Genomic DNA, 18,576 nt, shown 5'->3' on the forward strand with positions numbered 1-18,576 from the left:
TTTTCATTGACCGGTTGATGAAGTGCTGCTGAAAGGGGTGCCCCCGCTGCCGAAGTAGAAGGAGAAACCGCAGACAGCGACGTAGTCTCTGCCGGACGGGTGAGGAGCTGCACCAGGGTGCCCATTGACTGTGCCAGTGATACAGACCACACGGGTTCTTACGTTAACAGCGAAACACTACCCTGCCCCTGCGCCACCTGGGGCGCTGCCCCACAATCTACGCAGAGGCAATTTTACCTTGCATTTTGAGCAAGCAAAGTATTTTTCTTTAGGTGCTTTTCCTTTATCAGACATTATGAGAGGAAGAGTAATTACAGAATAGAATATACAGAGACAGTTTAGCAGTTATACAAGACAAGAAAAGAGATTGAAAAAGATACTATCCAATCTCTATCAGTCAAAAGATGTATCTCACTATATGTTGTTTGCTATGTATTATGCCCCAGCAAAAATTTGTATATATTGGTACTTAGCCCTCCAGACTAGTACAGAGTCTCAGTCAGCAGTAAAGCAGAAGGTTGGGGAGTGCACTGTGTACTTTTACCAGGTAGATCTTGGAGCCCTATGAGATAACATCATATCCTCTTCTGTGGGGGGAGCCCTTGTATCCAGCTTCTCCCCTCTGTTCTTCAGCGCTGTCACTCTTAGCCTCAAAATATGTGTCGCATCGATTTTATAAGTGCACCATCGGGTCTTGCCGCTGACACCAATTGTTTTAATCAATTTATAAATACCGACATCCCCCCCCCCTCTGAGGGGGAGAACTCGGTAGTGCCCATAGGATGGCGGGCACCATTGCGCTGAATCGTGGCACTCTATACCCGAAGGTAGCGGGGTCATCAGGTACCACCAATGGTGACAACGGCTTATGAAGCCACCTGAAACACTTCCAATCTCCACGCTGCCAGTGAGAGCCGAGCTTGTACACAGCCCTTTTTTTTTTTTTTTTTTTTACAATGTGTCACACACTGAAACAGGCTGTGATTTTCTTTTTCGTGTATGAATGAAAGTCCAAAAGATTTTGGTCTAAAATATGCCCACAAAACCATAAAATCTAGACATGATCAATAATGAAAACACTATCAGCTTATGAGGTCAATCCGCAATCAGCGGTAGAGCATAACATGCCATAAAATATAAGTGGATTAGACACCCTGAACACCCATTCCGTTAACAAGAAAGTATATGTAAATTTACCTACTTGGTGCATATTTGCCTGGGCCATGTGGTAGGCTAGGTAATGGTACCAATACACACAATCCTCTTGACCCGCAGTAGGTAGAACATGTGAATAGTACTTGTGATACTGAACAACCAGCTTAGTGTGAAGGGCCTGAAATAGAAACACATTCAGTAATAAGCACAGTCAATCAGTGTTTTAGTCTCAATGGAAATGGTTTTTGCATTGTAAACAGCACACATTTTAAATTTTATTTTCTGTAACATACTAGTAGAAACATCCATATATATTTAATGACATTGTACCATAAACAATGGGTACATACAGGCAGCTGATCGCGGTTCCTTTCAGTGAGAAAATCCAACTGAAGATCATGCAAATAATAGAGAAATGACTTTCCGTTCCGATCGCAGTACAACAATGACTTGTTGACAAACTCCTGGAGCATATCCTCCACGTCCTCACTCTCCATGTCCCACAGGATGCACAGAACCTGCAAGTAAGAATGGAAGTTAGGTTGTACATGCCACAGACAACAATGTATTGCACAAGGAACCTATGTTCCCTCGGGAAGTAGTTGAAAAGTTGACAGTGAAAATGTCTACAGTCACAAGGTCAACAGGGTTATAAGGTCATCAGTCATAATGTCTGAATGTTCAGAAGGTCGATACAGCCCAGCACACATAGGTGAAATGAGAGCACACAGCTAACTCTGTATCATCTCTATGCGGATGATACACAAATCTATCTATCCTCTCCTGATCTTTCACCATCTGTGTTATCTCGCGTTCCTGACTGTCTTTCTGCCATTTCATTTTGGATGTCTTCTCGACAACTCAAACTCAATGTTTCAAATTAATAATATTCCCACCCAAAAACAGAAGCTTCCTGCCTGACATTTCTATTTCTGTTGATAACATGACCATAAATCCCACCCCGCAAGCTCGCTGCCTAGGTGTAATCCTTGACTCACAACTATCATTTATTCCCCACATCGACTCTATATCTAAATCATGTTGCATACATCTAAACAACATTACCAGAATACACACATATCTCACACAAGACACTGCAAAACCTTCATTCATGCACTCATCATCTCCCACATCGACTATTGCAATTCCCTCCTTACTGGTCTTCCCAAAGTCAGACTTGAACCCCTACAATCTATTATGCACGCAGCGGCTAGATTGATTTTCCTTGCAAACCGTTCTTCCTCTGCTGAGCCACTCTGTCAGTCTCTACATTGACTGCCTGTATTTCAACGAATCCAATATAAAATTCTTCTACTAACATACAAGGCCGTCAACAAAATTGCACCGACATACATCTCCTCACTTGCCTCAAAATATCTCTCTACTCCACACCTCAGTTCTGCACAAGATCTGCGTCTCTCTTCCACTCTCATCACATCCTCCCATTCCGGGTTACAAGACTTCCCTCCCTCGAACAGTAAAACTTTCCTCTAGTCTTCAAACCTTCAAGCATTCTCTGAAAACCCACCTCTTCAGGCAAGCTTATGATATTCCTCAACCACTATCTTAATCTCCCTAGGTTACCCTATTACCACCCTCTACACAGCTAAAACAAGACAACAGCCCTCTGACCAACATTTCTGTGTGACTGATCACGCAGCCCACTCAATACTTTTTACCTTTACATTCTAGCTAGTTCAATGTGCAATATGATGTAGCACATTCCCTTGTGTTTCAAACTCCCATTGTCCCATAGATTGTAAGCTTGCGAGCAGGGTTCTCTTACCTCTCTGTCTGTGTGTACTACCCAGTAATGTTTTATTAATGTTTGCTCCCAATTGTAAAGTGCTACGGAATTTGCTGGCGCTATATAAATAAATGTTGATTATGATATGAAGTGGCCAATTCAATGTTTAATGGAACTGATTTTTTTTTTTATTTTGACAGATTCAGGTTAGGTATAAACAGTAAAGGTTTCATCAAACATGCTTTACTGTGTTTTCTGTGTGATAACATTAGCAATAACAATAAAACAGCAATGATGTCATGAAGAATATGGGATAGATGATCCTCTATTTAATATTCATTGACTTGTATAGCTGGATCTCCTTTTAAGGCACTTTAAAGGTTGCTTACGAAATTGTAAAAGTTAAAATTATTTTCTATGCACAAATGCCTCCATTCTATCGGCAACAAGCATACATTTTGCTTTTGGAAAAACTGCCCCCGGAAAAAAGGGGTTGTCCTACTTTTGTGAGATTGCAGGTCCAACTGGAAAGGCATACAGTAGATACAATAAAAAAAAAATGTCACTCCAATGTCCTGCCTACCACCATTTTTTCCTGTTACTCATTTAAATTTTTCTCCTAAAATACTGCTCAATCGAGCCTAATTTAAATTGTAAATTAATGAAGAGTGTGGGAAGTTCAGTACTGTCTTTATTACTTGTGCCACTTTTGTATATTTGGATAATTGTTCACTTATAAATATGCTAGGATGGCAGGAAGGTCTCATAGAATGTCATCTCTCTATACCTGTAAGGAGCAACCAGAAAGAGATGCAGGGCTACCAACTCATCCCATTAATTACAGACACATATAAAAAGTACACTTTCTGTGGCTGAATTGCTTTAATCTGTTGGTCATATTTCTATTGGTGACTATTTTTAAATGTTTATTAATTTGTTGTTAATTGCTAGAATGTTGGCTATAATTCTTATACTGTGGTAATGTTTTGTGCATACTATGAGTACAGAATGGTGGTTAAGGTGACAATTGAGCCAGGTTAATGTAAGTGGTGCAGTGCTTTGAGATTGTGTGTGAGGTGAACTATTTGGCTCATTTGCACAAAATAAAAGGTGCCACACAACCGCATATTTTTTACACCTCATAATTATCCACACCCAGAGCAGACGATAAAGTTGTGGGCTGAATTAATATAATTGCATCCAATCATGAGTGACACAGCTATTTCACTAATTCCTTTAGAAGTAACAGGAAGCAGTCTCCTATTTATTAGTTCAGCCTACAAACTGGCTGTCTCCACACTATGTAGCTGATAGAAGCATTGAACATAAAAAGATTTTTCACTTACACATTAAGGTTCTTTGAATAAAGAGGTCATTACCTGATATCGTCAGGAAGGACAGGATTTGCAATGGTCACTAAATTAAATAGTATCTATATGTCAGAGATACCTGTGTTGGCACTTTCACATCCTTTTCAATAACAGAGAAATCATTATAGTATTCCTTCAGATGGTCTTTCAGCCTATCCACGCTCATAGACATAGCTTCATCAAGTGCTTCATAATCATATGATGAGGATTTCCTTATTCGTTTAAATTGTTTTCTCTTAAGCTGTTTCAGGTAAAAAAGCCAACGATTGGGGAATTCTCGCAGCAGAGCTCCAATCAAAGACACTACAAGAGGTGAGCCTGTGAAGACAGCCAAAGAGAGGATGAAGAAAAAAAAATAATCTATTTTCCTATATGATCATGCTAAAATGCATAGAAGTAACTGTACATGACAACAGTTAGCAAAGCGTACAAAGCTGGTAAAAGAGGATTTTTATACTAACGATAAATCAGTTTCTCTGATTCCATCTGGGGGACACTGCTACCATGGGTTGTATGAGGGGAGCATGACGTTGGCACTTAACTAGTTAACTTGTTAAATGTATCACTGCTGACAGAATCCTCCCCTCTGCAAACCCCTGTAGCTCCTAGGAAGATAGGCAAAACAACCAAAGACCAAACAGCAGAAGAGCAGAGGGAAGGGAATGCAGTGTCCTACAGATGGAATCAGAGAAACGGATTTATCGTAAGCATAAAAACCCTCTTTTCGCTTTCATCCTATCTGGGAGACACTTCTATCATGGGGACATTCTAAAGCAGCCCCCCTAATGGATGGACTGCTCTGACAGCCCGACACGTAAAGCACTACTATGGCGTCCATGGAGACATGGAATTGATAACATTTGGTGAAAGTATGGACAGAGGACCAGGTGGCTGCTCTGCAAAGCTGGACAGCTGAGGCCCCATTTCTCGCCGCCCAAGAGGCCCCCACCGAGTGGGTGGAATGGGCAGCAATTTGGTCTGGCACAGGTTGGTTAACACTGACATAACCCTATTTAATGGTTGATTTAATCCATCTAGCAATGGACTGCTTTGAGGCTCGGCATCCTCATTTATGGGAATCGAACAAAATAAATAAAGAATCTGTGCGGCGAATGTGGGAGGTCCTCCGTACATAAATTCTGAGAGCTCTAACCATATCCAAGTATTCCATAGAATTCAGTTCGGAGCATGATGTCCCTTCTTTGGACACTGGAACCACAATTTACTGGTTCATATTAAAAGCCGAAACCACCTTCGGAACAAACAAAGGAATTGTACAGAGAACTGCTCTGTCATCGTAAATTACCAAATATAGCTCATGACATGAAAGAGCTCCTAACTCCGACACTCTGCAAGCTAATGCAATCGCCAGCAGGAACACTACTTTCCATGTTAAGAATCTCAATTCTGTAGAATGCAATGGTTCAAACGGACGTAGCATATTCATATTCAATACTAGGTTGAGATCCCAGGATGTCGTAGGCGAAACAGCGGATCATACGGAGGTTGTATATGCAGAACTCCTTGCAAAAACTTCCTAATATCCCGTATGTCTGCCAATCGAAGATGAAAAAATACAGAAAGGGCAGAGACTTGTACTTTTCAAGAGTCCAGACGAAGACCTGCATCCAGGCCATCCTGGAGGAATGCCAGGAAATATGGAAAACAAAGCGAAGCCGTATGTCAGTTTCTATTTTCACACCATCTAATGTAGGTACGTCAGATGCGGTGGTAGATACAAGCTGAAACTGGTTTACGAACTTGCAAGAGCACGTTCCCGACTCTGGAAGAGAACCCTCTAGACCGCCAAAGGCTGACTTCAACAGCCATGCCGTTAAAGTCAGCCGAGGCAGGTCCTGATGGTGGAATGGTCCTTGGAGAAGGAGGTTGTCTCGAAATGGTAGACGAACGCCTTGAACCATCAAGAGAATTTCCGTATACCATACTCGACACAGCCAGACGGAAACCACCAGTATCTCTGAAAGTCCCCCTTGCCTGACCCATCTGAGAACGCGGTGAATCATGGAAATTGGGGGCGGAACAGATATCCCAAACAGAAGTCCCAGGGCATTGTCATGACGTTGAATGCCGCCGCCAGGGGGTCCCTTGCCCAGAATCTGGGAACCCTCTGGTTGTGCCTCACCGCCCTGAGGTCCAGGTCCTGGAGACCCCGTCTTAGGACCAGCAACTTAATGACCTCCGGATGGAGCGACCAGTCCCCCGGCATTACAGCATGTCGGCTCAGATAGTCTACCTCCCAGTTCTAGATGCCTTGGATGAACACTGCAGATATTGAGGAAATGTGGTGTTCCGGCCAGGCCAAGATCTGCGTTGCCACTGACATTGCTCCTGCACTTCTGGTTCCACCTTGTCCGTTGACATAAGCCCCTGCCATGGCATTTGTTGGGCTGCAAACGGACAAGGGATCCCTGAAAGATGGTCTGGGCGGCCTGAAGGGCCATTAGCATGGCCTTCAATTCCAGAATGTTGATTGATAGGGAAGATTCCTGAGTCGACCAAAGACCCTGAAGTCGTAAATGAAGGGCTACTGTCCCTACCCTCGCAGGCTGGCGTCTGTGGTGACTATGATCCAGGACCACGGGACAAAGGACCTGACTACCACCAGGTGGTCCTGAACCAACCACCACTGAAGGAACACCCTGGCTTCGAATGACAAGCGGATCAGTTGACATGCCAAACGTAGATGGGATCCTGACCACTTTGTTAAAATATTCCACTGAAAGCAGCAGGAATGGAATCGACCATCAGGGATTGTCTCGAAGGTCGACACCATTTTTCCTAGGAGTCACATGCATAGGTGGATGCATGGACTGCGACAGGCTAGAACCCGTGAAGTCAAGTCCTGTAATGACCGTGTCTTGTCCTCCGGGAGGAATACTTTTTGTTTTCTGGTATCCATGATGAGCCCCAGAAAGGTCATCTGCTGCCAGGGGATCAATTGTGATTTGTGCAGGTTTATTAACCAGCTATGGTGCTCCAGGACCTTGATGGTAAGGGTCAGGTGCTGTTGTAACAGCTGAGCTAATTTGGCCTTGATAAGAAGGTCATCCAGATATGGTAATATTTTAACCCTTTTGGAATGAAGACATGCTGCCAATATAGACATGATTTTTGTGAACCCCCTTGGTGCTGTGGAGAGGCCAAAGGGTAGTGCACTGAATTGGAAGTGAGCCATAAATCTGAGAAGGGACTGATGTACCTCCCTAATGGGGACATGAAGGTGGGCGTCTTTGAAATCTATTGACGCAAAGAATGTGTCTGCTTCCAATCCATTTATTACCAATCTGAGGGATTCCATGCGAAACCTGTCCACCCACGAGTGTGGGTTCAACATTAAATTAAGAATGGGTCGGAATTAGCCATCGGCTTTGGGACCAGAAAAGGTTGGAGTAGAAACCCTGTCCTTTCAGGTTGTCCCGCACCAGGCAGATGACTCTGGCAGAAAGGAGAGATGAGACACAGAGCCGCATCGCCTATCTCCTTTCTGGATCGCAGGGCAGGGCGGTTGCAAAGAACCAAAGCAGGGCTGGACCTGACAGGTCTATCATGTACCCCCTCATCATGATCCCGTGAATCCAATGTCTTCGGAGGATGCTGTTCACTGTTCCTTGAACAGACTCAATAGTCTACCCACTCCCGCTGACACTAGGAGGGGTGGATGACCGTCAGGCTGCCAGTTTTTCCAGAAGCTTCGGTGAAGGGCGCCTCGTAGAGTGGGAAAACCTACCTGAAAGTGTACCCTTTTCCCTGTCGATCTGCTTCAATTCACCTGGCTTCTGACGGAGGAACCACTCCGAAATGGCTACCTAAATGAAAAAAATCTAGGTATTTTTGGTCTTGATACATTTACTGGAAGGAAAGAACTTTTGCCGACGGTGGCCTGGCAAATAATATTGTCCAATTCAGGACCAAATAACACTTCGCATGAATAGGGCAATGTTTCTAGCAATTTCTTAGGTTCTGTATCTGCGTCCCAGGACCTCAGCCATAGGGTCCTTCTGACTGCCACAGCCGATGCAGATATCGAGGAAGAAATGGAGGCTGCATTTTGAGCAGCTTCGTATAGGTATTCCGATGCCTCATTTAGGTGCAGGGCTAGGGAGAGCAAGTCTTGCAATCCCTCAGCCAACTGGTCAGCCCATGCTTCCATAGTTTTAGCAACCTACGCAGATGAAAACATGGGTCTGAAGTAGGTGCCTGCCGCTACTTAGGTGGATTGGAATCCAAGAGGGACAGGAGAGGATTTGTGGATTGGAGTTGTTTATTTCTCGACAGCATAGATCATGGTGAGTCCAAGAAACGGTTTAACCGATCTAGGCCATTGACCAAGGATGAGGACCAAGCTGGTCCTCCCCAAAGGAGGCCCTGGATTAGCAAGAGAGGATGATGGACCAATCGGTGCCAATTCTGCTGTCTCGGTGGTCACTGGTCTCCTGACTCTCATGGAGGAAGGGGTTTCTACTGAAGTGGAGAAGAGAATCACGGTAACCGATTGAGCCAGAGAAGATGGCCATGCAGTTGCTCCAGTAGTGGTGGTACATTAACCGTTGCCTGGGTGGTCTGTGCTGTCCAATTGGTAACTTAACTGTACACTTTAAACAAATGAAATATTTTGCATGGGGTACCCTTACCTTATCAGACATATTCAGATACAGCTTAAAATAAATACAAGTATACTAACAAATCTATGACAGACAAAAGTAGTATCTTGTAACAAGTCTATGTGAAAAAATGTTTTGTCAGTAGAACACTATATTTATATTACTTGCATCACAGCTACTAATATACCCCTATTTTCTAGCAATGAGTATAGAAGTATAGTAATATTTTTTTGTACTTAGCCTTCCAGCTAAGACAGCTATGCAGGAGAGAAGTCTCTCAGCAGCTTCTCCAATATCAGACTGAGGAGAGTCTGCTGTCTTCCCGGGCAAACTTTTAGTGTGCATCCAGGAGAGTCCAGAAATCCAAGCTGAGGGAGCTCTATATGCATTAGTTCCACACCCTGAGATTTCCTGCTCTTGTAGGTGGAATCGATAGCTGTGGCTTCTTATTTTAGAGAGCACACAGCAATTTCCTGGTCCTCCATTCATCTCCTGATGAATTATACAGCTATACAAGATTCCCCCCTGCTTTTTTCTGAGGGAGGAACTTGGTATCTCCCAGCAAGATGGCAGCCACCATAGCTCCGATTACCAGCGCTCTCTGCCTCTGATGGCAGCGGGAAGCTGGTGTGACAGCAGCTTTATTAAGCCGCCTGTCAGCACTGAAACACTGTAGTTGCTGTCAGTTAGAGCCTACAGTTCTCACAGTAGGACAGCTGTAGTGCGGCTGCATTAATAGCAGTATGCGCTCTCTCTCTCTCTAGAGCACACTACCTCCGATAAGTGGTAGAAAAAAATCTATTTTAAAAAGGAATAAAAAAAATGAAATAAACTAAAGACTACGCTAGTAGAAAAAAAAAAGTAAGCCCCCTTCCCTCTGCAACCCCCTGTAGCTCCAACTCAGGAGCTACATGGGGTTGCAGAGGGGAGGGTTCTGTCAGCATTGATACATTTAACAAGTTAACTAGCTAAGTGCCAACTTCACGCTCCCCTCAGCGTACCAGTGGTACCAGTGTCCCCCAGATAGGATGAAAGAGAAAGGAAGATACCTCCATATGGAACCAGTAGAAAGTTACCAGTCCATCAGTGCTCAGTTGTCTATTCTATAATAAAGATGTCTCCCATGGGTTGTAACTGTGAGAACCCACAGTACTGCCCTGGGCTGTAGCAATGTGACAACACTTTCACAAAGTGGGCAGTCATGAGTCACCATAAAACACATACAAGACATGATTCTACCTTTTGACTCCTCTATGATGTCCTGAGCCTCATCCGGCAGCTCTTCCACTTTCTTATCAACGTAAAGTGAAAGAATTTCCAGGCCCTTTGAGCGCTCAAGTTCACTGTGCACATGGACAAAGCGTTTGTTTCCTTTGGAAAGAAAGAGGTTATAAAGTCAGATAAGCTTAATGGTAAAAAAAAAAAGAATATTTTCACATCACAGTGTCCACTGCCTAAAGTGGAATGTTTACTAAGCAAGGTCTGGTACCTGACTGACCGAAACATTCTAAGTAAAAAGAAATAACTAGGAAAAAGTTACTCCAGGTAAAAAAATTAATTTAATAGAACAGGGGTATTAAGAAGTAAAAAAGAAAAAGAAAAACAAAACCTTATTTGAGATTAATAAAGTTGACTCCTGTGAAGGCCATACTTCCAGTCATGAGACTAGGAACCAGTCTTAGCTTTGTTTGCTGTAAGAGTTAGATGGAGGCACATTTTGGGCACCCAGCATGCCACTCTTGTGCACAATTTTCCCTGATTACTTCACAGGGAGCTCTTCTTATTTCATTATTATTTTTATTAAAAGATTTTAAGGGAAGGGGTACAGAAATAAAGAAAAAATAAGGGGGGGGGCACATCGTGGGGGACAGACAACACAGGAAGCTCTTTTAAGCTCACCCTTTAAATTAACCAGGCTTCTATGTATTTTGCAGTACAACATTTCTGTCTCATCCCTGACATATTTGCAGGAGGTTTAATGTTAATATCAGAAACAGTGATTTAAATATTTTTTTCTTTTAGCCAGGGCCCAGGGAAGACCTCTGATGAGCCCTATTGCCAGCATCCAGAAAATGTGTCAACTGGATGTAATAAGAGTGAACAGATGCAAATCTGTTAGACCTGATATAGATCTCCACTGCATCCTCCTGGCCAATGACATCCCTGATGATACCACTGTAAATGGACATGATTTCTACTACTGAATGTGGAATTTACATGTGCTTTTACATTAGAAACAACAACATTCACTTTGAAAGCTGAGTGCATTGATCACTGACCATTGGTCCACTGCAATGGTGGTACATGCAGGAGCACACAGTAATAGACCAGAATAAAGACTAAACAGGGAACAGTGTAGTTTTGGAACCCACCTCTGAACTTCACAAGTGTTTCCCACACTTTGCTTACTCCAGTAATTGATTATAGCAGCAGTACCCCGAGAGTACACCAACTCTGCTGCCCACAGATGTATAATACCATTAATACCCCCATATGAATATACCAGCTTGCCCACACATGGCCATACCAACAGTGTTATACACATGATTACACCAGCTTGTCGACACATGAGTATACCACCTTACCCCATAAGAATACACCAACAGGGCCCTCACAGGATTACACTAGCATTGCCACCTCATCAGCTTACTGCTACTTGTAATTAGACACCATGGAAGTGATGGACATTGTGATATCACCTACTCTGCCCCTTACATCCTTTTGTCTTGCTATTTTCAAATGGGTTTTTAGCTCCACATAAAGCTCTGGGGGTCTCCTAATCTTTGGTCGGCCTCAGGCAGCAAGCCTTTTAGGGCCGGATAAAGTTTAATAAATATTGCATAGTAATTTAATTTTACTATGTTGTAGAAATGTAAATATGAATGAATGTTGCTATTTATTTTGGTAAAATTGTTGCTTAGTTATGAGGCCCATCCACTCTAGAATGTTGGACAGTGCTTTCTTACAGCCCAAATGTTTTATTGCTACTACTGCTCTTTCAAACTGGCAAAAGAAGATGGTTTAATTGTGCACAACTATCAGAATCTGATCAGTGGGTGCAAATCCTACAGTATGGCTATAAAATGCCCCCAATATAATATATATAATCAGTGCTGAACCTTTCAGGTAGACAATGACAAGTATAAATTACATGTTTGTAGGCGATACTCACCAGACACAGCATCTGTCACACTCTTGTCCCTGCTTGTGACGAGAACCCGGCACTGGATGTCAAATGCCTTCAACACCCAGGAATCCCAAACATCATCCAGGATTAAGAGACATCTAACAAAAAAAAATATGCTTTTTATAGTGATAGGAGAAATTATGCTCAACTGAGCCATCCCTCACTCCTAACAGTGTTGCCATAGTACCAATCTCTGTGTGAGTGGAGCAGAAATCATGAACAATAGAGCACCGAATGCCACATGTACATTTCTAGGGATAGCAGAGGGCAGAAAAAAAAGCAAAATAATATCAGGATGCCAAGGGAACATCCACATACCATGGATACAGATGTATGTGGTAGCTCCAGTCATGTCATCTTTACTCACATCATTTTGAAATTTTTGTTTTTAAATGAATTGATATAAAGTTACTTATTCTTGCCGAGCCTGCAAAAAGAACCAGTGCGCCCATTATTAATCTGCCTGCTCAGATATCAGCATTGAGACTAAGCATCACCTCCCCACTGAAGTCCTATCATAAGTGTTCCCTCTAATTTACTCTGTGACCAACATAGACAAAGGAGGTGGGTAAAGGTGCCACAGGTAAGATTGGAAAAGTGAGAAGAACTCAGGGGTGTGTTGTCAGAAGATTAATTTTACCCGTTTCACAATAAAATGCACAGAGTCGCATGGTTACCTGGGATATGTGCGAAATATGAGCAAACGCAGACGGTCTCTCGCCTCTTCAATGTTGAGTGGGGGCCTCTGTGAATACTTGCAGTCCTGATCCAGACGTGTGCAGAGATTCTGCAATTTCATCAGCAGCCCTGCTTTGTCCTGTTTCCCAACAGAAAGCCAGTGCACTCCTCCGGGGAAACAGTCTGTATAGAAGCACAACCAGTAACCAGTCAATGGCTACAGAGATCTTCGTTAACAATTCAAACTGTGAGGCGGCCATCAGTGATGAAGCTTGCCTGCACAGGAGAAACTTCCTAGCCTCACCTAGACAGATATACAGGCTAGAGGTGATGGAAGATTTCCGCATTTGTCACATTATACAGAACTACAGGCCAAATATGGCAATGCGATATACAGGAATAACAATACAGTGCAATATTATGTGAAAGTCTTCCTAAAGAAGATCACGATTTGCAGCCTAATTAACTAAATACCCAAGACCAATGTAAGAGAATATAAATAACTGTTGCACTAAAAAGGGGATTTCCACTTTCAAATACCTTTATTGGTTTGTGCATGCCCTACTGCAACTGTTACTAAGTACAATGCTTTATCTCTCTGGCTTCTGTCCACACTGTTCAGATATGCATTTATATTACCAGGCATGGTTGTTTATTCTTGTTTTCCCTGGATGAAATATGCAGTGATCTCTGCATCTAATAAAACTGTATCCAGAATACATTTTTAATAAGTCTTATTCCAAGACAATAAGAAATAAACAAAGTTATCTGGTCATATAGCGTTATCGCTGGAAAACACAGAGGGAAGTCTGACAGACAAAGCAATGTATTTACTAACAACTGCATTAAGACATGTACAAGCCAAGAAATTAGGTTAATCTGAAGGTGGGGAACCCATTTAAAGAGAACATAAAATCAGCTATTTAACTGCTAAAAATACTCAATTGTGAAGTAGAGATAATAAAAAGCAAGAATTCTATAACAAACATTAATTAGCCAAGTGACTATAGTTGTGAGCCTATTTTGCTTATAATAAACCAATACTGTGTGTTGCAAATTATCTGAATTATAGACCCATTAAACTCTATCTCTCTCTTTTGTAAACACTACTTTGCACTCTAGTTGTTTAGCCCAACACCTAAATCTGGGCAATTTTGTGCCCTATCGCTATAATACCCTTTGGTAAGTTGAAGACCAACAGCAACAGGTCACATGACAGGCCAACTCTTCCATCGCCTTTGTATTATTGTGGGCCACTGTTACCTTTTAGAATACTGTGATCCCTGAGTGCTTCAGCTGCTAATACTGACTTGCCGCAGCCTGCCATTCCGTACACCATCACCCAGCCAGACTCATTGATCAAGCTGTATAAGCTGTCTTGAATGTCCTGTACAAGCTTTGTCCGAGTAACAAATACAATAGGTCTCTGTGGCACAGCTCCTTCACACAGGGCTGTTTTCACTAGGATCAGGTAAAACAATATCAAATGTTATACATATGTTTACAAAAAGTTTCTCATAAATGCTTAATTATAGATTTATAAACAGATATGGAGAAATGTAAATTAACTTAAAGTAAAGACCATAATACAAATGACATTACAGGTTACCACAAAAATAGTATTGATAAATAAGTCTTATATTAAATGCAAGATTGGAATTCATTAAATCTAAGGCAATACATTAACCAACCACTTAGTTATAGGAGGTGTTGCAGTATTACACACCAGTACCACTAGGGAGGTTAGGGTTTCCTGTTTACATTCTTCACATTATTATTTTATATTTTTATAAATCTGTTTATTGAAGGCATCAGAAGTTGAACAGAAGTGATACAGTGTATACTAAAACATATCATATGACAAAATTGAGATAAAATGCAACCAATGTTGAAAGATGGCCAAAGGTCATCTCTGTATATTTATTTATATAGTTAGATATTTTAAACTGTGTGTGTTTACTCTACAACTGATCTTCCAAGGACAGCTTTAGTACTATAACTGGCAGAGGCCGCAAAACAGAAGCCTCTGCCAGTCACAAGTACGGCATGTTTCTGCAGTGCAAGAAGCACAAGTGTCAACAGGACTTTAAAGGCAGCGTTATGTAATGTCATAGGTAAATATCATATATATGTTTTGCTGTAATGAGTGCTAAATAGATATTTTTTTCTATCTGCAGAGATTAACAGAAATAACTTTTTCTACAATACACTTCTTTCCAACGACTTTATATTTCCTTCCATAGGATAGTGACATAGTCGCACTTTCTTAATCCAACAGATAGCAGCGAGATCAGAAAAATGCCAGGTTCCTGACATACGCCAAGCGTACAGTTTTCTGCAATGAGGAATATGTAGACTTTGCAGGTACATGTATGAGATATTACTTAAGTTATCTAGATTGCTTGGGACAATCTGAATAAGCCTTTTTTCCATAATTTGGAGCACCAGTCTATGTACGCAAATATGTGTACCGTTTTATTTGGTACAACTGTGAGGGTATCTAAAAAAAATAAATGTAATACCCTGCATTAAAAAGACCATATACTACAGAAGAGGCCCTCAAGACCTTTAGGTCATACTTGGCAACTTTTCCTCAATAGCTTCAGGGAGAGCCCGGGGGAGGTGGGCGTGCGGAGTGGGGCTTGACGAATCGCATCATTTTTTTTGGGCTAAGATGACAATATTGGCATCATTAAGCCCCACCCCCACCACTTATCTATTGCGGGGGCGAGAACTGGGAGATGCCCTGCTCTCCAGGGAGGTCTCCCAGAAATGCAGGAGTCTCCCGGACATTCCCGGGAGAGTAGGCAACTATGCGTTAAAGAGAAGCAGCTAATTAATCTGTAGAGACTGAAGTGTCTTTTACATGTCTGTCTCCATTACTGAAGTCATGTTGTCTTTCCTGTCAGTCTTTCATTAAATCTTGGTCTCCATGAAAATGTCTACCTCCATAGGCATCAATACATGGACATAGGACACAATTTCTGAACTGTGTCATCATGCCACAGATGGTGAAGCCAACCACGTCTTGTACTGGCTCAGCATAAGGCAGAGTGCCAGACTCTTCAGGGAGTGAGGGAGATCACCCCTATTTCAGGGAGTCTCCCTGACATTCAGGGAGAGTTGGCAGGTATGATTTATACTTGCCAACTTTTTATGATTTTAGTTTGGTGTCTCCTTTTCTCCCAAATCATCTATCTCAGATTTATATTATGTATAACTCATATTTCTCAGTGACCAGCATGGCCAAATACAAGTAAATTTATGAATGCATCTGCCTCCAATGTAACAGACCTTGGCTCTTACTATATCATATAATATTGTCATCATTAGGGAATTAGGAAATAAAGTAGCAGTAGTTGCTTTTACTTGCTAATGTATTGCAAATGTACATAGTTTGAGATTGTTTGTGTTACTTTGTTTATTTATCCCTTTTTACCCTTTAAAACATAAAAGACTGTAACGTACTGTCAATAAGTATCTTATGATTGAAAAGGAAAAAAACCACACTGCTATATGATGTTCCAGCTGGTATTTTGTTTACACTAACAGAGTCTGGCACTTCCATTGCCTGTCTGTGACCCTGCCTCACTTCATATTGCACAATACATGAACACAGCAATATAGAGAGACAATCAAAGGTCACACCATAAGGCAATTGAAGATTAGACCAGACAAAAGCCTTATTGTCAATCTTCCTTAACAGCTACAACACATAGCATTAGATTAGATGATTTAACATTTGCATATTCAGTTCCACCCATAGAATTAATGCTTAAGAAAGTGATAAAAATGATGCATAATTTAGGCAATATGCAAAAGCTGTTTACCAAGGTAGCAATCATCATGGTTGTATAACTAGTATGAAATAATCGATGTCCATATCAATGGGGGATATTCTATAAAAGAGAAGCAATGGAATTTTTTCCTTAACTTTTTTCTTTATAATTGTCCTCCTTTGTACTCCCCATTCTATTCCATTATAGTCATTTTTTCTGCCATATGGTTTGTAAAAAGTGGGCAGGGGTTAGTTAACACAACCAGAAACCTTTAGTTTTATGGAAATCACGGTCTGTTGTTGGGATTTTTTTTTTTTACATCATTTGTCCTGACTGAATCAGCAGCCCACATTACAAAAGGAGAAAATTATTCTGTCCAAAGGGAACTACTAAAAAAACTTGTTATACCTCTTACTTCACTGTCCAAGATTGTCTTCTATTTATCCGATAATTCTTTTTATAACTCCGATTTCTTCTGCTCTCCTACTCCCCTCCTTTATTGCCCCCTTTCCTTTCCTATTTTATCTTTTACAAAATTGCTGCTGTGGTTTTTGTTGTATTGAGGACGACCTTGTTCTTTTGTTTTTCATGTTTGTATTTTCATTTCAAAATAAAAAGTTTAAAAGAAACCAAAAAACTCATCAGAAAGAAAGTAAAAAAATATTTTAAAGACTAAAAAAAGGGGCATTTTTACATCCTAAATAAATACTTTATAGAATATGGTGCAAACTGGATAGTTATTCCATCAGAGACTTAAGAACATTGTCCGGTTACTACACGTCATATAATCCCTGATGTGTTGTAAGCAACCATGTTTTTCCTTCTACAGTACAGGTTTTATCACTTTCCCAATTTCCAAGTCCTCTGACTGCTGATGTACAGTAACTAGGATTAGTAAGAATAAACAAATATTACTAAAATAAAGCACTAAATGTTATTGAGTAAGAACACTTTATGTAACATGTGTGCTCCCATTAAGGCCTCATGGGGTATGATGGTAACCTAAATCAATATACTTACATGTAAGCGGGAATATAATAAACACACTTGGCTTCACCAACATCAACTTGTTACTATCAAAACAAAGTCCATAAACAAAAAACAACCAAGTCCTCAATGAAACAGACAACTTTTAAATGAGGGCTATCTTTACACTTTCACTGACATGAAAAAACGCACACTATGGTTAATGTCCCACCAGGATTCTGCAGAACATTAGATCTCATTGCTGCTAATATATATTTTCTATATGGCAATACTTAGCAGAAATACAAAAAATAAATTAAATATTTCATTTTTGCCATCAAATATTTTATTCCTAGGGGTATATTTACTAAACTGCGGGTTTGAAAAAGTGGAGATGTTGCCTACAGCAACCAATCAGATTCTAGCTGTCATTTTGTAGAATGTACTAAATAAACAATAACTAGAATGTGATTGGTTGATATAGGCAACATCTCCACTTTTTCAAACCCACAGTTTAGCAAATATACCCCCTAGTGTTTAAAGCTATGATAAACAATTCCTATTGTCACATTGTTGATACTGAAAACTAGAGACACTTTAAAACAAGGACTAAAAACCAATATTGTGCTAGTGAATATTATTTTATTCTTCACTCTGTGGATACTTCATTCAAAGAGATATGGTTGTATGAGCAATACAAACAGACATAACAACAGATCTTTGTAGTATGACTACCCTATTAAATACAGTTCATAGTAAACTTCATGGAGTGCCACGGACATCGAACGAGGCATACTTTCAGTCACAAATATAAAAAACTCACTCACCATATGACGTAATACCATTTTTTAAATCTTTGGTCTTGCCAGACACGTCAATGGTGGTAGCTTCTTTAAGCAGGGCAGCCAAGTCTTTGTACCCCTCATGTAGCAGTGCATTGAAAAAGGAAACATACGCCCGATTGTCTTTGTTAAGAATAAAATTGATAAGCTGGTTTGCTCGGTCTAGGTGCGTAGCCTGTTAAATATAAAACAATACATATAAGATGCATAACTCACAGAGAAGAAACTGA

General features: G+C 41.0%; 1 protein-coding gene across 5 annotated transcripts in view; it reads right to left on the minus strand.

Annotated features, from left to right (window-relative positions):
- The window catches only part of APAF1 (apoptotic peptidase activating factor 1), a 69,173-nt gene that overhangs the window by 39,510 nt on the left and 11,087 nt on the right, over positions 1 to 18,576 (minus strand). For 4 of the 5 annotated variants that reach the window (XM_075209230.1, XM_075209231.1, XM_075209229.1 and 1 more), the window contains exons 3-10: positions 18,332 to 18,521; positions 14,023 to 14,220; positions 12,759 to 12,942; positions 12,067 to 12,179; positions 10,134 to 10,265; positions 4,352 to 4,590; positions 1,506 to 1,673; positions 1,202 to 1,333 (exon numbers count right to left, since the gene is read on the minus strand). In XM_075209230.1, coding sequence (XP_075065331.1) covers positions 1,202 to 1,333; positions 1,506 to 1,673; positions 4,352 to 4,590; positions 10,134 to 10,265; positions 12,067 to 12,179; positions 12,759 to 12,942; positions 14,023 to 14,220; positions 18,332 to 18,521 — 1,356 coding nt within the window. Of the gene's footprint in view, positions 1 to 1,197; positions 1,334 to 1,505; positions 1,674 to 4,351; positions 4,591 to 10,133; positions 10,266 to 12,066; positions 12,180 to 12,758; positions 12,943 to 14,022; positions 14,221 to 18,331; positions 18,522 to 18,576 lie in introns of all 5 variants that reach the window. The other variant, XM_075209233.1, reaches the window with a different exon arrangement.

The sequence above is a fragment of the Mixophyes fleayi genome, chromosome 4 (assembly GCF_038048845.1).
Source record: "Mixophyes fleayi isolate aMixFle1 chromosome 4, aMixFle1.hap1, whole genome shotgun sequence".
NCBI lineage: Eukaryota > Metazoa > Chordata > Amphibia > Anura > Limnodynastidae > Mixophyes > Mixophyes fleayi.